The 23,295-nt window shown below is 37.1% G+C and overlaps 1 protein-coding gene across 11 annotated transcripts in view; it reads left to right on the top strand.

The window, feature by feature from the left end:
• The window catches only part of kazna (kazrin, periplakin interacting protein a), a 275,819-nt gene that overhangs the window by 133,821 nt on the left and 118,703 nt on the right, over positions 1–23,295 (top strand). Inside the window, exon 1 of one of the 11 annotated variants that reach the window (XM_047365318.1) lies at positions 3,673–3,838. The exons of the other annotated variants lie outside the window; for them this stretch is intronic. Within the exon in view, the coding sequence (XP_047221274.1) occupies positions 3,748–3,838 (91 nt within the window). The 5' untranslated portion in view covers positions 3,673–3,747. Of the gene's footprint in view, positions 1–3,672; positions 3,839–23,295 lie in introns of those variants that run through there. 11 annotated transcript variants of the gene reach the window in all.

Genomic DNA, 23,295 nt, shown 5'->3' with positions numbered 1-23,295 from the left:
GGAGGTTTTAGATGCAGATAAAACCCTTGGAGCATAGGACAGAGACAGATGAGACAGACGGGGGACAGTGCTATGTCATATCGAGCTATTCTGGAAACATGGACAAAGTATTGTAGTCAAAGCTTTTAAAATAGACTGGAATTTAAAATATTTATTTTCCATTTAATGTGGTCTTTACTGACAAAATTCCTGATCAAACACATTGTGTCATTTTCTCCCATTGAGCATGGATACTCTTTGTCTCACTGACAGAACACAAACCAGAAGACAAATAGGTAGCTGGGGATTGGTTCAACCACAACAACATCTGCTCATGTCATTCCACTGTTACATTAGACAATAGGCTTTGGACCGGAAGACAAGGAAGATACTTTTTTTTATATAAAGGAAGCATGTTCTATATTTGTACCAAGCACATAAAACATTTGTTCTACATGAGACAACATTAACATCAAAACATTTATATTTATTTTTTTTTAGCCTTCACAATTCTAAATAAATCCTAAGGTAATATACAAATACACAAGGCCAGACGTTATTCAGAAAACATTAGAACAGGTGATAAATACCCTTTTGACTTGTGTGCCAACCACTGACATGCTGTACGATCACTTAATCACAGATTAAAAACCAAACAAATAAAGTAATCAGTGTATAGGTGGACGAATCAGAGTATATTTTTCCCAGTTGCAGTCTCTTTTTTAAAGCTAGAAGCTGATAAGATTTTAGCTGCTTCCAGTTTATCTTGAGCAACTATAATTTAAAGTATAAAAAAGTGTAGCCTTCTTACAATGAGAGCTCAATAATTGTTTTTTGCAAACTGAGCTCTGTAGCACTGACCTAAAGGTAAAACTCTAAACAGTTCGTTTGCAGCATGTGTGGGGTCTGCAGAAATGTTAGCTGCCCTTTTCCTGACCCTACACCTGTATAAGTCCTGGACGGAGGGAAGATCAGCACCGATGATCCTCTCTGCAGACCTAATTGTTCTATGTACAGGGGTTGGACAATGAAACTGAAACACCTGGTTTTAGACCACAATAATTTATTAGTATGGTGTAGGGCCTCCTTTTGTGGCCAATACAGTGTCAATTAATCTTGGGAATGACATATACAAGTCCTGCACAGCGGTCAGAGGGATTTTAAGCCATTCTTCTTGCAGGATAGTGGCCAGGTCACTACGTGATACTGGTGGAGGAAAACGTTTCCTGACTCGCTCCTCCAAAACACCCCAAAGTGGCTCAATAATATTTAGATCTGGTGACTGTGCAGGCCATGGGAGATGTTCAACTTCCCTTTCATGTTCATCAAACCAATCTTTCACCAGTCTTGCTGTGTGTATTGGTGCATTGTCATCCTGATACACGGCACCGCTTTCAGGATACAATGTTTGAACCATTGGATGCACATGGTCCTCAAAAATGGTTCGGTAGTCCTTGGCAGTGACGCGCCCATCTAGCACAAGTATTGGGCCAAGGGAATGCCATGATATGGCAGCCCAAACCATCACTGATCCACCCCCATGCTTCACTCTGGGCATGCAACAGTCTGGGTGGTACGCTTCTTTGGGGCTTCTCCACACCGTAACTCTCCCGGATGTGGGGAAAACAGTAAAGGTGGACTCATCAGAGAACAATACATGTTTCACGTTGTCCACAGCCCAAGATTTGCGCTCCTTGCACCATTGAAACCGACGTTTGGCATTGGCATGAGTGACCAAAGGTTTGGCCATGGCAGCCTGGCCGTGTATATTGACCCTGTGGAGCTCCCGACAGACAGTTCTGGTGGAAACAGGAGAGTTGAGGTGCACATTTAATTCTGCCGTGATTTGGGCAGCCGTGGTTTTATGTTTTTTGGATACAATCTGGGTTAGCACCCGAACATCCCTTTCAGACAGCTTCCTCTTGCGTCCACAGTTAATCCTGTTGGATGTGGTTCGTCCTTCTTGGTGGTGTGCTGACATTACCCTGGATACCGTGGCTCTTGATACATCACAAAGACTTGCTGTCTTGGTCACAGATGTGCCAGCAAGATGTACACCAACAATTTGTCCTCTTTTGAACTCTGGTATGTCACCCATAATGTTGTGTGTATTTCAATATTTTGAGCAAAACTGTGCTCTTACCCTGCTAATTGAACCTTCACACTCTGCCCTTACTGGTGCAATGTGCAATCTATGAAGACTGGCTACCAGGCTGGTCCAATTTAGCCATGAAACCTCCCACACTAAAATGACAGGTGTTTCATTGTCCAACCCCTGTAGTTTGGACCTGTCCTGCATTGTTGATGAGCCAAACCATGCCTCATCCTGGATATGCACAGGACAGACTGAATAATGGCAGTGTAAAAAATGACCAGCAGCACAAGTGGAAGGTTGTAGTGCTTGAGTTGCATCAGAAAGTACACTCTCTATTGTGCCTTATTCTGAACAGTGTCTATGTGTGAGGACTGCCTAAGGTCCAGAGAAAAGGTGGTTCCTAGGAACCAGAAGTGATCCACACCAGACACATAGTTGTGGAAGATGGTGAGGGGAGGCAATGTGGGTGTGTGTTTTGTAGAGGTCAACCATCATTTACACTGTCTTGAGTGGGTTAAACTCCAGCTTGTTCTAACCGAACCAGTGAACCAGCCCAACTACTTCCTGTCTGTGTGCAGGCTTTTCGCCACTGGTGTCATCTGTAAACTTCAAGGGTTTAACAGGCGGGTCCACTGAGGTGCTGTCAGTTGTGTACAAGGAGAAGAGGAGTGGGGAGAGAACATACCCCTGGAGGGCGCCGGGGTTGATGGTTCTTGTGCGGGAGAAGATGCTCCCAAGCTTAACTGCTGTTGCCAGTCAGCCAGGAAGCTGTAGTCGTCTGACATCAGCTCACCAAAGTTTGTTTTTATAAAACCAGATTCTACCTCCTTTTTTTTTCCTCAAGAACTCCTCGCTGTGGTCTGCTCGAGCACCATGTAATGGTACTCAACAATTAACTTATTTTGCATGTCTAAAAAACATGCAAAAATCGTTGACGACATGTAGATTTATAGGTGTAAAGGCAGATGACGTTAGACCCTTTGAAAAAACGTGAAGAAAGTTTGGAAGAATATTTCCTCTTTATTAAGAAGTCTAATTTGTGAATGCCCTGAAATGTCTTGTATTCACTCCACAATATGTTTCATTATTTCATAATGAGGATTTAAAGGGACAATATATACCCTTCTACATTGAAACGAGAATCAGAAGTAAGTAAGAAGTACACTAAAAATAGAGGTACAGAGAGAAATGCTAAATTTGAGCGAGGAAATGAAAAACACATTGACTTGTATCGTAAAGCCCATTTCAGGGGGGGTTCTGCAGGAATCACTGTCTGCAGGATTCACAGAACCTTTACATGCTGCACTACAACCATAGATATTTTATGATTCTCAGATTTTCTCTGAATGACCTCCACTTAATATCTGGCACGTGAATACTGTTTGTCTATACTGTGGCAGTATGTGTGTGTTTGTGTGTGTGTGTGTTTGTGTGTGTGTGTCCTTTGATCAGGGCGTGTCTTAATATGGTCATGGGGTGGGCAATGAGAGGATGCCTTGGATGGGTACACACACACACACACCACACACACACACACACACAGTCACACAAAGATTAACGGGGTAAGCTGCGCCTCTCATCTGGGATAAATGCGGTCAGAAAGAGGAACAGCTGAGCAAACAGCTTCAGCAAGAGGAAGAGAGTACAGTGAAGAGGGAAAGAAAAAAGCAGGGATGATGGACTATTCATCTCATCATAGTGCTGTGGATCGGCTGCCGCGTTGGATATGTGTCGACCCTGCATCTGGAAAAATGGGAACTGGAGGTAATGGCTTCACGCATACCTAGCTGCTGGTATGCCTACTTTTAATTGAGCTGACTGTATGAAATAGCAGTGGCTAACTAGTTCATCATAGGAACAAAAGGGTCAGAAGTGCTGGCATGTAGCTGTTTTGTTTATTATAGGAAAAGGCAGACAACTGTCAGGTTCTTTGTTATTTTGAAAAAACAGTAAAAAACAGACAGAAAATAATCATAAACTGTTAGATCAAGATTCTTAATTTAGTTTGTTTGTGTACAATTGTTTACATGACACATGATACAAAACACCAGAGAGTGAGTTTTGTGTTTGATGGAACAGAAACAAACTTCCTTGTGATGATGTTGAGTTGTTTACAAGCTCATTTGACTGGATGAAATTCAGACAAACAAACAAAATTGTGGTAATTAATTGGGATGTTCCGATTAGGTTTTGTCAAGTAATTTTGACCTGTCCTGGATTTTATGGAAGCACTAATGTTTAAAACTACCGCTTGTTTCCTGTTCACAACTTGGAAAACTGTGATATAGGCTGTCCATATTTGTTTTATCAACAAGTCATATCAAAAGAGAGAGTAAACAGAGTAATATTTGCCAAGAATTTCTGCAAAACATTGTCACCAGGAGAAAGAAGTGATTTTATTGAAGACTGTAGTTGTATAGTTGACAAAATATCTGTCGCAGAAAATGGGTAGGAAAAACTACACCACCCAGAATGACATTGCTGATTGACTGACAACACAATGTATTTATCCTTTAATAGCCCTGTTTATTTATTTATTTGTTTAATATTAATTTAAAAGTGAGTAGGAACACAAACATCCAGCAACTCAAAGATGACTAAAATTACAATAGTGTTTTCAAAGAAATTAGTAAACTGATTAGTTTTCCTTCAATAAGGCAAACATGCAAAACTCTTTTAATGTTTTGGATCAATGGTAATTTACAGATCAATTTTCAACAAAACTCTGATTGCATTTCTTGCAATAACATATGCATGTTTAGTTAAATGTAGAGCAGCTCAAATATTCTTTTTATTTATTTATTTTACAATATTTTTGCATTTTTAATTGGAGAAAAAAGTTGTAGCCATCAAGTAATTTTAACTTGTGTGGACAGCTTTGCTGTGAAATATTTGGTATAATTGAAAGTTACCAAATAATAAGGAAATGTCTGTAAAATTCTGAAATTGATAAAGTAATAAAAAGTTAATAAAAATCTGTTGCTCATTATTCTCTCAGTTCACAAATAAGCATAATTTTATAATCTTAGCTGACTTAAATAGAAAAAAAGTTTAGTCTGATTTCAAGTTAGACAGTAAGAAAAAAATGTTACTGCATGTGTTTTTTTTTATACATTGTGTAAGTAAATGTCTAGTTTTAGTACATGGCATATCTCTAAATGAAGTATTTGGATAGGCCTCAGTATCTATAAATGTGTACTAAATAACTGATCGGTCGGAGATCAAAAAATCCTTATTCATGACATTGGTCATGAAAAAATTAAGCTTCCGTTTATGTTTAGTTTCTGGTAAGCCACTTGAGTTTATGGGATTTGAATGCTTTGTTGCATTATTTGCCAGAGAACACAATTGATTTGATAAGATGGCTGTGACAAGAGGAAAGGACAAGGTTTGTGTTACATCTAATTCAACACCACTGCGCTGCCAAACACCTGGCCTTTAACAATCCATACAAATCTTACAACAGATAATGGGACTCAGTTGAGCTGTGTGTGCAGTTTGGGTCAGGAAATTAAATAGAGATAGGTAAAAATCCACTTCTGTTCCAGGGCCTTCTAAGTCATTTTCTACACCCACTTTGCTTCAGTGAGGACTTCAAAGTATGCTTAGGGTAATTATCCTACAATGCATTCTTCCTTCTGTCACAAGCTTAGGAAAAAATGTATATGTACATAAGACAGGTTAGTTGAGTAGGTGAGAAAGGACCTACCACTAAGTCTGAATTCAAATGAACAGGATCCAGGAAATTTAATTCAGAGGAATCCTGTTTCTCTGGCCTCTATTGATCAGTAAATACCCTGTAGAAAAAATATGTGTATCTTAACATAATGCTTGAATTTTAATAAAACATAGATACAGCATGTGTTGTATGACAAAACCAGCCATCCCCAGTGTCCCCTCAGCAGCGTGGAGGAAGTGTTCAATGTTTCCATCAAATAAAAGATGGCCTTTTCCAATGACTTTAGTAGAGGTGGGAGGAATTGGAATTCTCCACCAGATAACCAAGATGTAAGTAGCTCAACAGGGGCTGAAGCTGCTAGACTCTCAACAGAAACACAATTGTTTAATGGGTATAGTGACGACCGGTTGTTTTGAGTTGTAGGGACATCCATGGCATAGACGGAAGCCATCTAGTCTTGGAGAGGTTTGTGAGCTGGCATCAGGAAGAACAACATATTGTAGTTGGCGGCAGGACACTTGGATGAGGTGTGAGAAATATTTCCAGAAAAAGACCAACCTCTGGCAGACTGAACATATTTAGTTCAACTGAAACTCTGAGCCACCTGAAAAATTCACATGTTGCACTCTGTTGCAGCAGCAGTCGTCATACCTCTGTAGAATATAGTTTTCTTTTATTAACTTCATCCAGCTTTTCACTTCCTCTAAATAATTGGCGCATTTTCACTGATATTGAAAATAGCTAACTTTCAGAAATCTTCATCTTCCACACTAAAGAGTGATGTTGTTAGCATCTCTTGGTGGTGCTTACTTATGATGCGTTCACTGAGTGACAAAATATCAGATTTTTGCATTTCCAGGTTTTCCCCAGTTAGTATCAGTTCAGCCGAAGATTGTTTAATTCTAGTCACCATCTGATTTCCCAACACATCTGCAACTTTAGCCCCAATCAGAAATTGACCTATGAGATATCTTGAACAGGCAGTTTAAATTGGGAACACTGGGATATGTTTATAGAACTCACTTTCCACTAGCTTTTTGAAAATAGGAGGTGAATGAGTGCAAGTGTCTCCTGTAAAAAATGCTGGTGGATCTGGGTTGAAGGAATGGCCGAAAGTGACCCTGATCATAATCACAAGGGCTACCAAGGACACCTTCAGAAACCACAGAGAAAGTGTCTCAGTAGGGTCTGAAAAGAGGGTCCATGATGTTGGGAGATGAGTTAAACCTGGTCTTCTTTGACAGGATTGTATGAGTGTAGGTCTGATGTGACAAAATTCAAAACATCAGGATACTTCTTGTAATTTTTTTTTTAAGCTCTAGTTTCATTAAACTATTCCTGGTAATGGATTTAGTCCATTGAAGCCGAAGCTCATGCATGTCATCTTGGGGAAAAGAAAAGAAAGTGTTGTCCTATTTTCTCACAGCATTATCACTTAATATTATGCCAGATAATGACCATAGCAAATAGCCTTCACTCGTTTAGAACCTATAAACAGATGTTTGCTCTCTGCTGGAGATGAGGGGATGCTGAATGTGTGTGCACAAAGATGGTTGTCCATACTTGCTTGAACATATTAACGTGCTTTCGTATTTGCCTTTTGACATGTGTGAATGAATGTGTTTTTCTGGAGTGCTTTACAACCCTTTGTCCTTATCCTGTTGGCACCTTTCCAGGTAGGGGGTGCAGCTGATGGTGGTTATCAAATTCCCATAGGTTCTCTGTCATTCTCTTTACTATTCATGTCCATTATATAAACCTCCTGCCTGTATCTCAAGGGGTTCTTCCTGTTAAATCAAGGTTAAATCCAATCAGTTCCTGTGTCCAAATGATTAGGCCTTACCAAATTTTTAATTATCTTCAGCAGGAGAGAGCTGATAAAAGAAATGGGTAATAGAAGGGTGGCCAGCGGATTGGGGCTCTTTAATAGATTACTGTGTTAGACTACTTGAGACTTGATTATGTACAGTGTAATTTCCTAACTTCTCAAAAGTTAGAGGTACATTTTAATAAAAAATAATTTGTTTAAATTTATTCTGATAAAGTACCTTGTACTGACACGCCTTGAACTTTTACACATTTTGGCATTAAAATGACAAAATTCTGTGTAATTTATTAGGCTTGAATGTGACAGAAAAACACTAAGCACAAAAAATGGTTTATTTATTTATTTTCTGTTCAAATAAAAACCTAGTTTGAAGTCGTTTGGAATATATCCTTAACTTTATACATCTACTGTTTAAATCTGCTGATTATTATTTTTTAAATAGCAAAATAGCTCAAACTCAGTCAGTCCAGATGGATTGAGCTTGTGAACAGCAATTTTCAAGTCTTGGAACAGATTTACAATTGGCTCTAAGTCTGGACTTTGACTGGGTAACTCTATCAGAATATGCTTGGATCTGAATAATTTCACTATAGCTCTGGCTATGTTTAGGGCTGTTGTGCTGCCCCAGTCTAATGTCTAAAGACAGATAGAGTTCTTTAAAGTTTTCCTTGTATTTAGCATGTTCTATCTTCTGACCAGCTTTTGTGTCCCTGCTAAAAAAAAACATGCAAGCTTGCTCCCACCACCACCAGATTATGGGTTAAGGGAGTTCACTGTTGGTTTTCCTACACCTAGGGTTTTGCATGTAGGCCAAAGTTCCATTTTGGTTTCATCTGAACAGAGTACCTTCTTCTGCATCTTTGCTGTTTCCTCTGTATTGCCTGTAGCAAACTGCAAATTGGAAATCTTATGGTTTTCTCTCAACAAAATCTTTATTTTTCATAAAGGCTAGATTTATTTAGTTTATGACCAATTGTTGTCATGTCAACAGATTCTCCCAACTGAACCATGGATTTCTGCAGCTTCTCCAGAGTTTTCATAGGCACTTTGCTGCTCTCTTTGCTTGGCCAGTCAGTGTAGGTGGGTGGCCATGTCTCCGTCGATTTGCAGTATTACCATACTCAGTCTTTGGGCAATAACCTGATGGTGTAACAAAATATATATTTTTATCATTTTATATTCTAATCTTGCTTAATATTTTTCCTCGACTTTATTACTGACCTTTCTGCCATGTCTTTATGATGCTGATGATTTACTATTCTTCTCTAATGAATTTCTGAGCCTTTTGACTGAACAGCTGAATTGTTACTTGAAAAATATTCTAGAATTTTCTTTTAGTTTTGGTTATAGAGTACTTTGAGTTAGTCTTAACATCTCAATAAAATAAACAGAAGTTTGTGGCTGTAAAGTGGAAAACTCTGACAAGGATCAAAGTTTAAGGTTAGGTTATTTATTTTTTACAAAGATGACACAATCTTTAACAAAAACTTGATATTCTCCAATTTTGCAGTAGGTGATTGAAAAAAAATTAACCCCCTATTTCAAAGGATTATTTAAAGGGCTTTTATGTTTTGTCTGACACTTAAAGTAAGTCATTTGAAATTTTGCACTAGCCTCTGAGACTTCCGCCAATCCCTCTGCCAGAGAATGGCTTTGGCAGGCTACTTTAGCTAAAACTTCAAAGATTATATTTCCACAGATTTGCTATTCTGGGAGTAAAATGGCCATTGCACTTCTGATGGGAAATGCTTCCATAGTCCTGGGTCACTCTGACTTTTGGCCTTGTTGACATGTGGATACTGGGCAAGTTTCTCTAGCAGTTCATTGTTCAAAGGTTGTGAGACTGCAGCATGCATCAAGTCACAAACATACCCACTCATGTGCTATTTGCTCTAATCTGTGAAAAATTACGGATGAAGAACCTTTGTTCTAAACCTTAGCTGGATTCTTACTAGTGAGCCTAATCTGTCTACACTCATCTTTCCAGATAATCTCAAGAATCCACTTTAATCCACAGATGTCGGCAATCTTTGCCAATAAGCCTCTGTGTCTGTTTGCTTGGCTGTTACTGTGTATTTGGTTTTCTGTGTAAGATGGTTTCTTTTCTTTGCCACGTCCCTCTGCCACGTTTTACTCCCCTCAGCATTGATTAAGAATAAAAATGGGTGTGACTGGCCTCCCATGAGCTACATGTATTATTTAGCTAATGGTCAGGTGGCAGATGCTTAAGTGTTCATGCCAAGACTATATCTTTGCAGGGGTCATAAGTCCGCCACCTGATTTTCTCTGTTCTTTTTCTAAATAGGATCAGGGAGCTTCCTCACAGTGGGCTATTAAATTATAGAGATTTATCTTTCCCTTCCTAGAAAGAATGTTTGAAGACTGTTATGCAAAGGTAAGCCCAAAATAATTAATACACCTGGCAGATTCAGATTTAAATAAATCTTTACATTTGATCAATATTTAAGATTATGGTTTGGAGTGCCCAAGCCAGATTTTTCATGTAAATCTTTTAGATAATCTGCCAAGGAGGTGAGGTGGCAAGGTGATGGCAAGGAGGCCTTTCAACCGTTAAGTCTTAGAGCACATCACCAAAGATAAATTGCCAAAACTCCTTTGGAACATGCAAACAGTTAATCGGCAATTATAAGAAGGGTTTAACTGTTGTAATGGCAATATGTTTCTATCTATCTATCTATCTATCTATCTATCTATCTATCTATCTATCTATCTATCTATCTATCTATCTATCTATCTATCTATCTATCTATCTATCTATCTATCTATCTATCTATCTATCTATCTATCTATCTATCTATCTATCTATCTATCTATCTATCTATCTATCTATCTATCTATCTATCTATCTATCTATCTATCTATCTGTCTGTCTGTCTGTCTGTCTGTCTGTCTATCGTTCTGTCTATCGTTCTATCTATCGTTCTATCTATCGTTCTATCTATCGTTCTATCTATCGTTCTCTCTGTATATATATAGATATATATCTATATCCATTTTTTACCATTTAACCCCCCAAAAAACTCCTAAAACTAGCTGTATTGTTGGGATTGTTACTTTCACCATTTTCTCCTCTGTTTTTAAATGAGAGGGTCAATGAATGATTAATTGCCGTTACTTTGTGCAGTTAAGTGATGGAAGTTACATTTATTTATGTAACTTGTGTCCTGAAGAAACCTATTTCAAAATGGGTGTATTTTTCAAGAGCAGCATTTGTGTTTATTGTGCTGCGATTGCTCTGACATGCAGTCAAAGCCAAGGGGAATAACTTCCTTTTGGAGCAGGGATGGGAGAACATTTCTCAAAGAGCAAATGTCATGAGTTACACTTAAATAGCTATGTAATAGTTTTGTCATTCTTCCCTGTACTCTTTAACCCTTTGCTTCGTAATATTATTTACTAATAATTCTATTCAACTGCCTTTAGAAGCATTTAATAGTTATTAGGGTGTTTTTCTTGTCAATTATTTACATATTTAGCTATCAAAAATAGGATGGATTGGGGGAAGACCCAAATAAAAAAAGGAAATTAAATATCATTCCAGTGTCTGTTCCTAAGCTGCTATGTAAACAACCAACAAAATAATTTGCCCACCAATTTTCATGCATTGAGCTGTGTGACAGACCAAAAAAAAAGGGAAAATACGTGGAATGCTTGTAAACTTTACACCAGCTGAGTCCTCAGCTTGGAATCTAACATCACTAATTGCAGTCATTAGCTTGGCTTTAGTTGAGCAGCTCAGATGTTAGCTCGACATGGCCGTGTGTGGTGACACATTCTGTTGTATTGTGTAAAATCATCCAGAGCTAACTGGAACACCACAGTGGGCTGGCTGGTACAATTTAGAGATGTTAATTAGTCCATTGGATGGAGGTTGTACCCTCCTGAGCATTGCCTTTGTGTGGTGCCCTTTTCTATATACGCAGCCAACCTAATGCTTATGCCAATTAAAATGTCTGGATATGTCTGTGTGTGTGTATGAAGAATTGATGGACATATGTAGATCTGTTTGTATGTATGCACCCAAAACAACTCCAGTTGATGAGGCAGTCATTTGTTTAACCTAATCATCCAGTAGTTTATGCCACCCTCTTCCCCTGGCTCTGGAGTACGTCACATTATTAAAAGAATTGCATTAACACATTAAGAATCTCCCCGCCTCCCCCCAGCTCCCTGTGTCCCTACTTCCCCCATTTACATGCTAAAATGGACCATCAATATCCAGTTGTATACATGCCAGCTAAGCATTAGCAATGCCAGTGTCTGGGGATGCACCAGTCTGCTGTCAGCTCTCAGTCTTTTGGGTCCATGTGGTGAGTTCCGCTAAAATATGCTCAGCCCTGAAGAGAAGCTGGTGGTTTTTTTGGTCTGCTACATTCATCAAGAAGCCAAGTTCTCAGATTTCACGCACAGGCTGTCAAAAGCTGCCACACACAAAACAAGAGGCGGCGAGTTTGTACTGAAGCCAGATTCATCTGAACAGGCGCTTTAAGGAACAGCTCAGGAAAGGAAAGAGCAAACACTTTCTTGTGATTTATGGCAAATTCAATCAAATAGGTTGTTGTAAGCAGTCCAAATTTAATCATCAGCTTGAAATAATCTGCCACAATTTCTGCTTTGTAGAAGTGAGGTGATTAAGTAAAATAATTTCCTGTCTGTCATAGATTCTATGTAAATGATGGGTGTACCCTGCATTGAATGCCAAAAGTGACACAATGTCATAAATGAATGAATAATTTATTACCTACAGGTAAATTATTTGCACCCCTGGCCGATTTGCATTTAAAGTAATCTTTCAAATTGAACAACATGCTTCTTCAGACTGGAAATAATATAATTTTTTGGACTGACCCAGCCAGAGTCCCAACTGGTATCTGATAGAGAATCTGTTAAGGGAGCTAAAGATTAGGGTGATGGGAAGGAGGCCTTCCAGCTTCTAACACATCTGAATATCACTGGAGACATGCTATAAACTGGTCAGCACTTATAAGAATGGGATTTGATTGCTGTAATGCTACAAAATATTTTTCCATTGATTATTGAGCAGGGTATAAATATTTTCCCTTTGCGGGTTATTAGTACACTGTAATTAAAGATGTTTTTTTTTTTTTATTGAACATCCCTTTTACATGTTTGTTATCTTTTGATAGATGTCTGTCTCATTTCCTATCTGCACAAACCTGTTGGCTGAAATAAATTATTTCAAATCTTAATCTCCCGGGGTACGAACAATTTTGGGCTTTAGTGTACATTATCAGGCAACTTGAAACTATGCATATTTACTTGTTTTCCTGCAAATTACACAGATACGCCATTCAATATTAAACATTACCTTTAGTCAGTACACAAAGCCTGTCTGATCCTTCATTCCCTAGTCGTCCATGAGATAACAAACATCACCTTATGTTGTCTGAGGGTGGATTGGATGTCCCTGATGGGTTTTGTCACTCCTCAGTTTGGAGTGAAAATACAGAAAGCCAACCGAGAGAGCATAAGGTTGGCTTATATAACGATTACTTTTTTTACTTGATGGGAAAAGGAATAAAACCCTCAAATTAAAAAGATGAACACATATGGTTCTGGCTATATGTTTCTCTTCACAAAGATATGTTCTCTCTCTACTCTGTGTCTGATATTTTTAAAGTAGATGCTAAATGCACTTGAGGGAACTAATTTGCAAATTAGTGTCTGAGTGTAACAAATATCTTAATCAGATTACACAACGGAGGCACAGACATCAGAAGGCTGCAGGATTTAGGATGAGGCCAGAGGTTTTAGACTTCTCCTGTTTCGTAGTTACTGCTATTATTGACAAAATGTTTTTGTACAGGTTTGAAATCTTTGTTAATTTTTTTGTTCTTCATTTTATTGTGTTTACCTTACTCTATCTAAAGCGTTGAGCAAAAAAAAAAAATCTGCTAAAAACAAGTTCATATGGGAGCTTTAGTACTGAGCTGCTAGTTGAAGGTGTCTTTGGCTCAAGGCCCATGAAAGTATTTCAGTATTTCAGTGAACCGTATGATGCAGGAAATTGAGCTGGACTATGGTTTCTCTTTGAATTAATAAGGTAAGTTTATTACTTTTGTCTTGCTGGGAGAAGACAACTCACAGCAGAACTGAGAGTAAGCTTCCAGATATCTTCTTCACAAGTAAAATCAATGAACAGGTTCTCTTTTTTTTATGAGTTTTTGTTAGTTTTAGAGGCCTCCGGGTAAAATGCTATGGTTGTTATACAGGGTTTTGTTAAAATAAATAAATAAATCAAGAAAAAAATAGAAATCCTTTATTGCCATCTCACTTTATGTGAAGTTGGTATTCACAGCTTGGTCATGCCTCAGACTCTTTTCACTATTAAAGCTCTGCTAGCAGAACATACAGAACTGTGTCTGATGAACACCAGAACCTGTTAATCTTCTGCCTGATACAATACAAACATTGAATCAGTTCTGGAAGCACCGTCATTTCTATGGCCAAATTCTCAGATACTGGATAAAGGGTGAGGGGTCAAATCTGAAGGAAAAATGAATGCAGGGAAATAAAGAAAAACTGCAGTCAAACACAAATAAATCAAGTCTTCCATAATGGACCTGCACAATATATTGTGTTATCCAAATATCAATATGTGCAATATCACAATCTCAAATAATTACTCTTGGCCACCAAAGGATTTAAACTATGCTTGCCAGTGATATATTTGGCCAGTTTAATAGACTTTCATTGTTATGTAACCTTACATTTGATCTAGACCATAGTGACCGAGATACTAAAGCTTAGGGAGAGTGGTGGGGAAATCATGATGTTCGAAAGGAAAGATGAATGTCAGGAAACTCACAATATTCAACAATACAATGGCTATATCATGTTTTTCAGTATGATATTGTACACAATATTGTGCAGTTGTATTTGGTGGATGCATTTACAAGCAATAGTGACAAAAGCTTTATGTCAGTGTTTTTTAACAGCAAGGTATTTACCTCAATTTACGCTGTAAATATTTATTAAACCGAAACAACGCCACACTGAGGCGTCAGGGGGGCTTCTTGCCTCTCTCAGGAGGGGCTTTTGCACCAGGTGTGATTCTATGATTTTAAGGACAATTCCTACATTTTAAGTACAAGTCCAAAGTGACTGAACATTTTTTTTTATTATCAAATGTTTGCACAGTCTTATTAAAAAAGTCCTTAACATCAACACTGACCATTTTCAGTTTGTTTTATTGTTGTATAATGATACTTTTAGAAATGCTAAAATGTTTAAATAAATTTAAATCTTTAAAAATTTAAATGTTACAATTCTTTTTTTAGTATTGACTAAAGCAAAATAAATTGTTTTGATTTGTCTTCATAATACATACTTTAAAACTAAGGTTTGTACAAAACTTTTTGTGTACCCTTACATCCCTAATGAACTTTATTGGATCATTTAGAAAACTTTGTGTGGTGTCACTTATATTCTTTGACGTCTAGGAGTGTCTGTGATATCTGATAATTGTGTTACATTTTACATAAAAAACAGAGCTGTACAATGTAGAGAATCAAAATCATAATCGCAATATCCATAAGTACAATATGTGAATTGCAAGAGATTGCTTTATTATGATATTTAGTGGGCTATTATATATTAGGTTTCTCACCTTCACATCTTGCATGCCAGTGATATACATTGTTGTGGTCAGTTGAATGGATTTTTTTCTGCCTTTGATGCCTTTATGTGACACAGCTTTTAAGGAATTGGATGTTTCTAATCAACTTATGATGAGAAAGAAAGAGAAAAATGTGGATTAATCATCAGTACCGTCATTACCATGTTCAACAATAATATACTTAGCTTTCCAAAGTATAGTGTGTCCACATAAAATAATTATCAAAAGAAACCTTAAAGAAAAAGGCAGTGATGTTTGGACAAAGAGCTTCTATTCACACCAGAACCATAGCAACACAACAATGGAGACAAGAAGAAAAAGAAATAAGAAAAAAAAGTCAATAAACCAGATGTAGAACATAGATACTAACTTGAAATTTGCTCTTCAAGCAGAATGGCAGGTGCCATAGATGGGTGTCTTGCTGTGCTCAGGGCACTCCAAAGTGATATATAATATCAGACAAGCATTTTTCTCTACCCATATGAGTCATGAAAGGCATTTTTGCAGTGAGTTGATTCTTGATGTTGTCCTCTGGGAGAAGGAGAGACCGACTTGAATGTATGGAAAATGTAAAACTGCTGTCACTTTCTCAGCAGGAAAATAAAACGACCTTTCAGGTCTTAGTAAAGAACCTTTAAATAAGGAGGCACATTTATAAGCACCTACATTTCAGGTACACATAATTTTAGTAACTGTGCAGTTGGTGTATCTTTGTCATAGCAGTTTTCAGTTTCCTAAAATTTGAAACTGTTAAAAGGAAATGTGATGTAAGAAAGAAGAGCATCTGGTGATTTATTTTAATGGAAATGAATATTAATGCAGGGGGGCCAGAAGTCAACATGAGTCATGCAATTGCCCTTGTGCTCTTTCCTTTGGGATCCAAACTGTCCCGTCAAGCTGAGGGCCAAATCGATGGCTCTGATTCGGACTGCAGCTGGGGCTACTCTGCGGACATTATCTCCTCAACTACAGGGGACACTGGCTCCCTTATTGAAATAAATGAGTTCTAAGGGAAACAGCTGTAGCACTCAGAAGAAAGAGGAAGGGCTCGCATTTCAATGTGACCTCAACACCTTGTTCATAACGAATAGCATTAGTTGCCAGTTACTTTTGATGGTGTAAAATCCTAATTGTTTACTTTTTTTGAACGGTAACTCAGACAATTTAGAAATTTATCACTGCATGTTTTCTTTGTATTTTAATATCAGCTTGTATACAGTGCGGCTGCACGGTGTTGCAGTTGGTAGCACTGTTGCCTTGCAGCAAGAAGGTCCTGGGTTCAATTCCTAGCCAGGCATCTTTCTGCATGGAGTTTGCATTGTCTCCCCATGCATGCGTGGGTTTTCACCGGGTACTCCAGCTTCCTCCCATAGTCCAAAAACATGCCTGTTAGGTGTGCATGGTTGTTTGTGTGTTGCCCTGCGATGGACTGGCAACCTGCCCAGGGTGAACCCCACCTCTCACCCATAGACTGCTGGAGATAGGCACCAGCTTCCCTGCAACCCACTATGGAATAAGCGGCATAGAAAGTGACTGACTGTATAAAGTGCATATTTGGTAATTAAATTTTTGTGCATTTGGTAAAAAATGTGTGAAAAACTTTATAATTTCCTATTGCCATAATATAATTTCACACAAAATAATTTAGAAAGGTGCAACCTTAAATTTGAGTGCAATTTGAGTGCAATAAATCCTAAGTATATCCAATGTAATCCTAATAAATCCATTGTAGTTGCTGTCACCACTAGCATTTTGTTTAGAACAAAAGTAACTGAAGTATTGATTAATACATACATTGCTTTACGTTGGTCAGAACCAGGAATCCACGACTTCCTGTTTGTTTGGGGTATTAATATGATGTAGAACAGTGACCCAATTTTCTTTGCCACTCTTCAAAATGAGAAAGACAAGAGAACATGCCATCCAGCTAAGCAGATGTGCAGTGATCTTCATAAATTAGGAAAGAGCTACAAGAAAATAGGTAATCCTTTAAACTTATCAATATAAACAGCCAGGTTAACAATTAACAAGTTTTAAATCACAGGACCTGTCACAAACAGGGCCGGGCAAGGACCCATGTTTATTAGCCTGAAACCCACATAATCTCCATTTAATTTGACTTTCCGATGTTTTGTCCTTTTAGCACTATGTATATTTTGCAAAAGGAGTCAAGGTTATTTGTTTGTTATAAAATAATTTCTGCACTTGTTCTTTCACTTTATCCCACCCTAAGTGGTACATAATTTTTACTCATCTACATCCATATTTTTACATTGTAATACAGACTACCAATGCTAGTAATAAAACATTAAAGTCGTCCAGCAATTTAGTGTTAATTGATTTCAGTTACAGTCCATTGCTGGTTATATTATCATGTGTAATCAGCTGTGTTCTTTTCAGCTTTCTTTGACCAAACTATTTCTCAGAATATAGCTGTGGTGTAATTTGAATTGCTGTTATATATTGCTTAAACCTTACTAGTAGCTTACAATTATATATTTTGCCTTAAATTCAGTTTGTGGTAATATCTAAGATCTACTGTTGTATTGATATCCCAGTGTATCAGATTTACAAGCGTATATGATTGCTGAACCAATAAACATTTCCTTCTGGCTTAAAAAAAGTTTTTTTGGAAGTGTAAATGAAAAGCTTTACATTGCTAATATGGCATATTGGCTATAGATTTTAAGACTGACATACTGCTTGCTCTACTGCAATTCTTACTGTTGATTTTAACAACATAAACTGGCTGCCTCTGTGCTGCTCTAGGCCACTTTTATTATAAAGGTAACTACAACACCAGATTCAACAGTGGGTACTGAGGTTATATAAAACCATCCCTAAGTATTATGATTGCCAGGAAGATGGATGTAGAGCGTTCAAGAAATCCATATAACATATGCATATAACATTTTGATATTGATCCTTTTAGCAGACCTCATTCTAAAGCCCAGCTGTCAAGTGCAGTTGTCTGTTTAGACTTGTCCAACTTTGATGGTTTGCATTCCTATAATGGCATTGATCCTTTCATGTTGCATTAAACTACAGTGACCACAGTAAATGGAGGGTCCTGTAGGACACTGGTATTAAGATTGCCATTATTTTAACAAGGAAAGCGCAGCAAACAAATGAAATAGATAAACATTGGTGTTGTTAATGGTAACGCACACCCATAGTTTTGTACATAAAGTTTACCATCAGGTTCACAAATGTTTCCTTTTCTTGTTACTGTAGTTCTCCAGAAGAACCTCTCATTTCTTGAACAAATTTGCTCTCTAATAAGTTTGAAGACTAAATGCAAACAAGCAAAGATAAATTACAATCTCCTGTTTAATTGGGAAAATTCAGTGTGTCAATTAAATAGACTCTTGGCACACATTAATTCGCATATGTGACTACAGCAAATTGATTTTTTTTTGTTCTTGGATTTATAGGAAAATATGATCACTGTTTGCTCATGAACAGAGAGCTACATAATGTGACACGGCAGCAAAACAAAGTTCAGTCGAAGCAGAGTAATAATGTCTAATACAGGGGGTTTGTAATTGAAGTCTACTTATAACCTTGGAAACGAGAGATAGGTTAAATTTCAAAATGGAAATTTCCTGTTGAGCCCCTTTGGCAAAGCCATGCAATAAATCTGCTGTATTGTTCTTCATTAGTTTTGTGTGTTTTTTGAAAATGTTTCACTTATTTACCTGTAGCACAATCTAATAACATTACACAAAGTAGAAACAAACTCTTTTTCTTTCTCATCACAAAGCTGTCAGTAATACTGTATAAACACAATTCAGCTTTGTTTGACGTCAAAGTGAAGGTTAGAGGGTTTTTTTGCCTGTTGTAGCATTGTACTGTTATAATAGGCTTAGAAATTTCTCTTCTTTATTGTTTTTTTCTATTCTCCAAATATAAGGTAAGGCAAGGCAAGTATATTTATATTGTACATTTCAGTAGCAAGACAATTCAAAGTGCTGTACATGGAAAAAAGAAAAGAGACATAATAGGAAAAGTACATGACAGTGGCATAAAAGTCATTAAATAATTAATGGACACAAATAATTGCACACACACACATCTTAGAAAGATACCAATGACAACCACTCGAATCATCAATCCAATGATCATACATTCTCGGCATAACCTTGCAGCCAACTCTGTTAAGTTTTTTTTCGTATTCTCCTTCCTGCTTCTCTTTCTCACTTTTCCCCAAGAGGCTCTACATTGCTCAAACCTACCTCTGCCTGCAACCCTGAATGTTGGTCCCCTACTGAGGAGATGACAGGAATATTTCAGGTCAGCCATGAAGCTTTGACCTCTGTTCCTCTTTGCTTTTTATCCAGAAAATTACACAGTGGCTTGAAACTGGCCCAATTACACCCTAGAGTCTCTCAGTCTTTGGTAATACTTCAATATGTAAAAGACACAATTTATACTTTGTCTCACTTTACCTATTAATCAACCTCCTACTCTCCTGGAAACGTATTGATATTTATGGTAGTAATGCATTTGGTCTGGAAATATTTTTCCAAAATTCATTGTGTATGCTCTGTATATCCTCCTGAAGTGAATCATTCAGCTTTAGTTAAAGTTTTTTTAGTATTCTTCATTTTTTCACAGATCTTAAGATGTACTTCCTCATTTCTTGCATAGGTTCAATTAGCTGACCCTTAAATCCAAAGTTTTTATTGCAGTCATACTTTAGCGAAATAGGTTTACATTGCTTTTTGGAGATGTGTACACAAGACTGTTATTTAGTATTGACTGGATTTACAGGCAACATAATGATAAAAAGTCATTATGTTGTCTTTGCTAGGTCTTAACCTGTTAAGACCTACGGGGTTTTAGGGCAATTTTCGCCTGAAATTACAAACGCTAAATAAATCAAGTATTGCTCTACAGTTATAAGGCCTACATGCAAACGTTTAGTACCTGTGTAAAGGTAAGACATAAAAGTGTATTTTTCCACTAAAACCACTGTTGTAACTGTTACTATGTCTGATTTATTTGTGAATAAACAAAGAAAAAATAAACATTTTTTAGCCTTGACAAAAGTTTTTTCTAAATGAACATCGCAAAACACTATGAACATCCTTTGTAATTACATGGAGAACTCCCAGGTTGCCTTCATCCACATCTTCAATAACTGCAGCAAATTTGGACTAAATAAGTTGCAGCATATACAACAAAAGTTTTAGAGAGCAATGTCCCAGGCGGAAATGGCAGTTAGGCAAAGGGTGCCCAAAACTTTACTAAATGTGTTTTTCGCCTCATAAAAACGAAATAAATGGGTATCTGGTTAAACAAAAGTTCTGATTTCCATTGTAGGAGTCCTTTTGCATATGCTATAGCCTTTGGTTGGACATTTACCCTGTGTATCATCAAAATGTACAGTTGCAAACATAACTGGAAGTTAACGGAGTAGCGCGCAAGCTAGCAGTCGGCGGACAGCAACCGCAGACTGTAATGTGCAAGCAAATTACATTACCAGAGAAGGTGCTAGAAAGACATGTTATGCCTTGCTAGAAAGGTGAGTGTCTCTAGTTTGTAATGATATGAGATATGGGGGTTCTGCAATGATAAAGGTGCTTTTTGTACTGTTTTTTTTTTTACATAGTCATCAACCTTAAAATGAAACTAAACGATATTTGTTCAAAACTCATTTGGGGAATTGTTTTGTGAAGATTAAAGCCTCCTCTTGCGATATATAAGCAAAAAGTGTGGATTAACAATAGTCTAATTGAAAAATATAACATTTCAGGAATTCTGAAATCTTTTATATTGAAATAACCTTAGAAAATATGCTGAATTTAATTATTCTTGGAGGTTGGATTCTGATGTGGGCCTGAAGCAATTTATCTGCATGGTGTACTTTTAAACACTGCTGCCTTATGTTAATGTAGGTTGTACATTATTGGATTTTGATGTCAAAACTGATGAGAAATGTTCCATGTAATTAATACAACTTCAGGGTCCTACTGATTTTCCTGAATCAGAACAGATGGAATGCTGCAGTCCTATGACCTATATGCAGTCCACGTTTGTTATTTCTGACATGGAAAAACAACAGTCCTAGCCTACCCATTTATGATAGTTACAGACTGTACATGAACTATAACTCATTGTTGACTGTTGCTGCTATAGCAGTTTTAAAGGGGTGTAGCATTGAAACAGGCACATAAACTATACTACTGGTACAAATAAAGGGTCTTAGAGCTCTGATATGTCTTAGCATTTTTCTCCCACACCTCATAAGGGAGTTCTTCACTAAACTGTATTTTCAACCTGCCTGTTATTTCAATTCAATTGAATTCATTTCAGTTAAATTCAAAAGGACTTTGTTAATTCCAGAGGGAAATTAAATCTCATATTATAAGAGTAGTTCTAGATTATGGGCAGGAAGGATCTCCAATTGTCTTTTATAATGTCACCGTATACAACCTGAATAACATTTTCTCATCATGTGCTGTTCAAGTAGCCTATATTACTACTGCAGTTCATGTGTTTCAGCTTCCATGGAAGTTTTGGAAGAATTCTCCACTGCACTGCACATTTATTTATTGTAGTTTACAATTACTGTATGGATCATAATGTGCTTGAACCTCTTCTTATTAGCTGGCCGTGAATGTTATTATTTTGACTGTTGATTAGCTTATTTATAATTTGCAAATTAGGATCAATATGTCCCACCACCAGGGGTCATGGACCATGACCAAAAAGTGCCTTGCAAAAGTATTCATACCATTTGTAGGTTTTCAGTTGTTGTCTCATTAAAACCATAAACCTCAGTGTTTTATATTGTGATTTTCTTTGACGGACCAAAATAAATGTATTTTGTGTAACTGTGTGAGTGCAAAATTGAGAAGTGGAGGTAAAATTATACAGTTTTCTTAAAACATTGATCTGTTTCATCCATCAGTCTTAAAACAAAAAGAGTAAGGCACAACTACAAACCTATACAGCAAACATGTGGAAGAGTTGCAACCAAATGAAACCAACATTTCACAAGGCCAAGTGATTTGAATAAGTATGCATTACTTTGTGTTGGTCTATCACACAAAATTCTAACAAAATACACACACTTTTGTTGTAATATGGCAAAATGCGAAAAGGTCTAAGGTGTATAAATCATTTTGCAAGGCATTGTAGAAAAATAGTGTTTGTTTTAAGTTTCCCAATTTTCAGGCACACTGAACCACATTCCAGCACAAAACTCTTCATGCAAGGACATGATTGAAACCAAGGCTAATTAATTAGCCAGCCTGATGTAACTCTTAAACTGACTATCAAATGAAAATCTGAATAAACTAATGAACCATGAACATAGATAAGAGATTGTAGAGTCACAGAATTTTTGCTGCTTTAGCTTGAGCTGATAGTTCAGAGATAAAATCACCCTCTAAATTTTAACGTGCTTTGAGGGAAAGAGAATAACAGAGCATGCTTTGCCTTACTCAAATTTGCTTGTACTTACCTGTGTAAACTTGTATACTCGCTGTATTTATCAAAGCGGACATACAATCTAATGAAGAAGACTTCATGAACTGCTGGCAGTAAACAAATGTCCTTTTTATGGTTTGGTGATATATATACATATTTAAAATAAATGAAATAAATGGGAAATATTTGTGGTACTTTTATCTACACTGTCCAAACAGAAGTCCAGTACCTACCCATCTTTTATCAGTGCTGCTAGATATCACAATATTTGGTGATGTAACAGTTTCACATCACAGTAAAAGTCCTTGGCACAAAGAGGAAACAGAGGGAGAGGGCTAACACATTCCTGTAAGGCTTTACAAGTGACAATTAATTTGGAAATTAGGGACAGGAATTAAATTTAAAAAACCAAGCAGCAAAAACTAGAAAAGAGTAGGAAAATCCTAGTGTGTTTAAGTTTCAGCCATCTGCAGTAGATATATATGATTGGAGTTGAAGTAAAAAAAAATGAAGTGGTCTTCTGTCTTAACTATTCCATACACTTTATGCAATGTAGCAGTACCACTTGCAGAGATAGCCCAGAGCATCTTTATACCACAGCCATGGTTGACAGCTCA

This window comes from Girardinichthys multiradiatus, chromosome 1 (assembly GCF_021462225.1).
Source record: "Girardinichthys multiradiatus isolate DD_20200921_A chromosome 1, DD_fGirMul_XY1, whole genome shotgun sequence".
Classification (NCBI taxonomy): domain Eukaryota; kingdom Metazoa; phylum Chordata; class Actinopteri; order Cyprinodontiformes; family Goodeidae; genus Girardinichthys; species Girardinichthys multiradiatus.
This window is presented reverse-complemented; position numbering and strand designations above follow the sequence as displayed.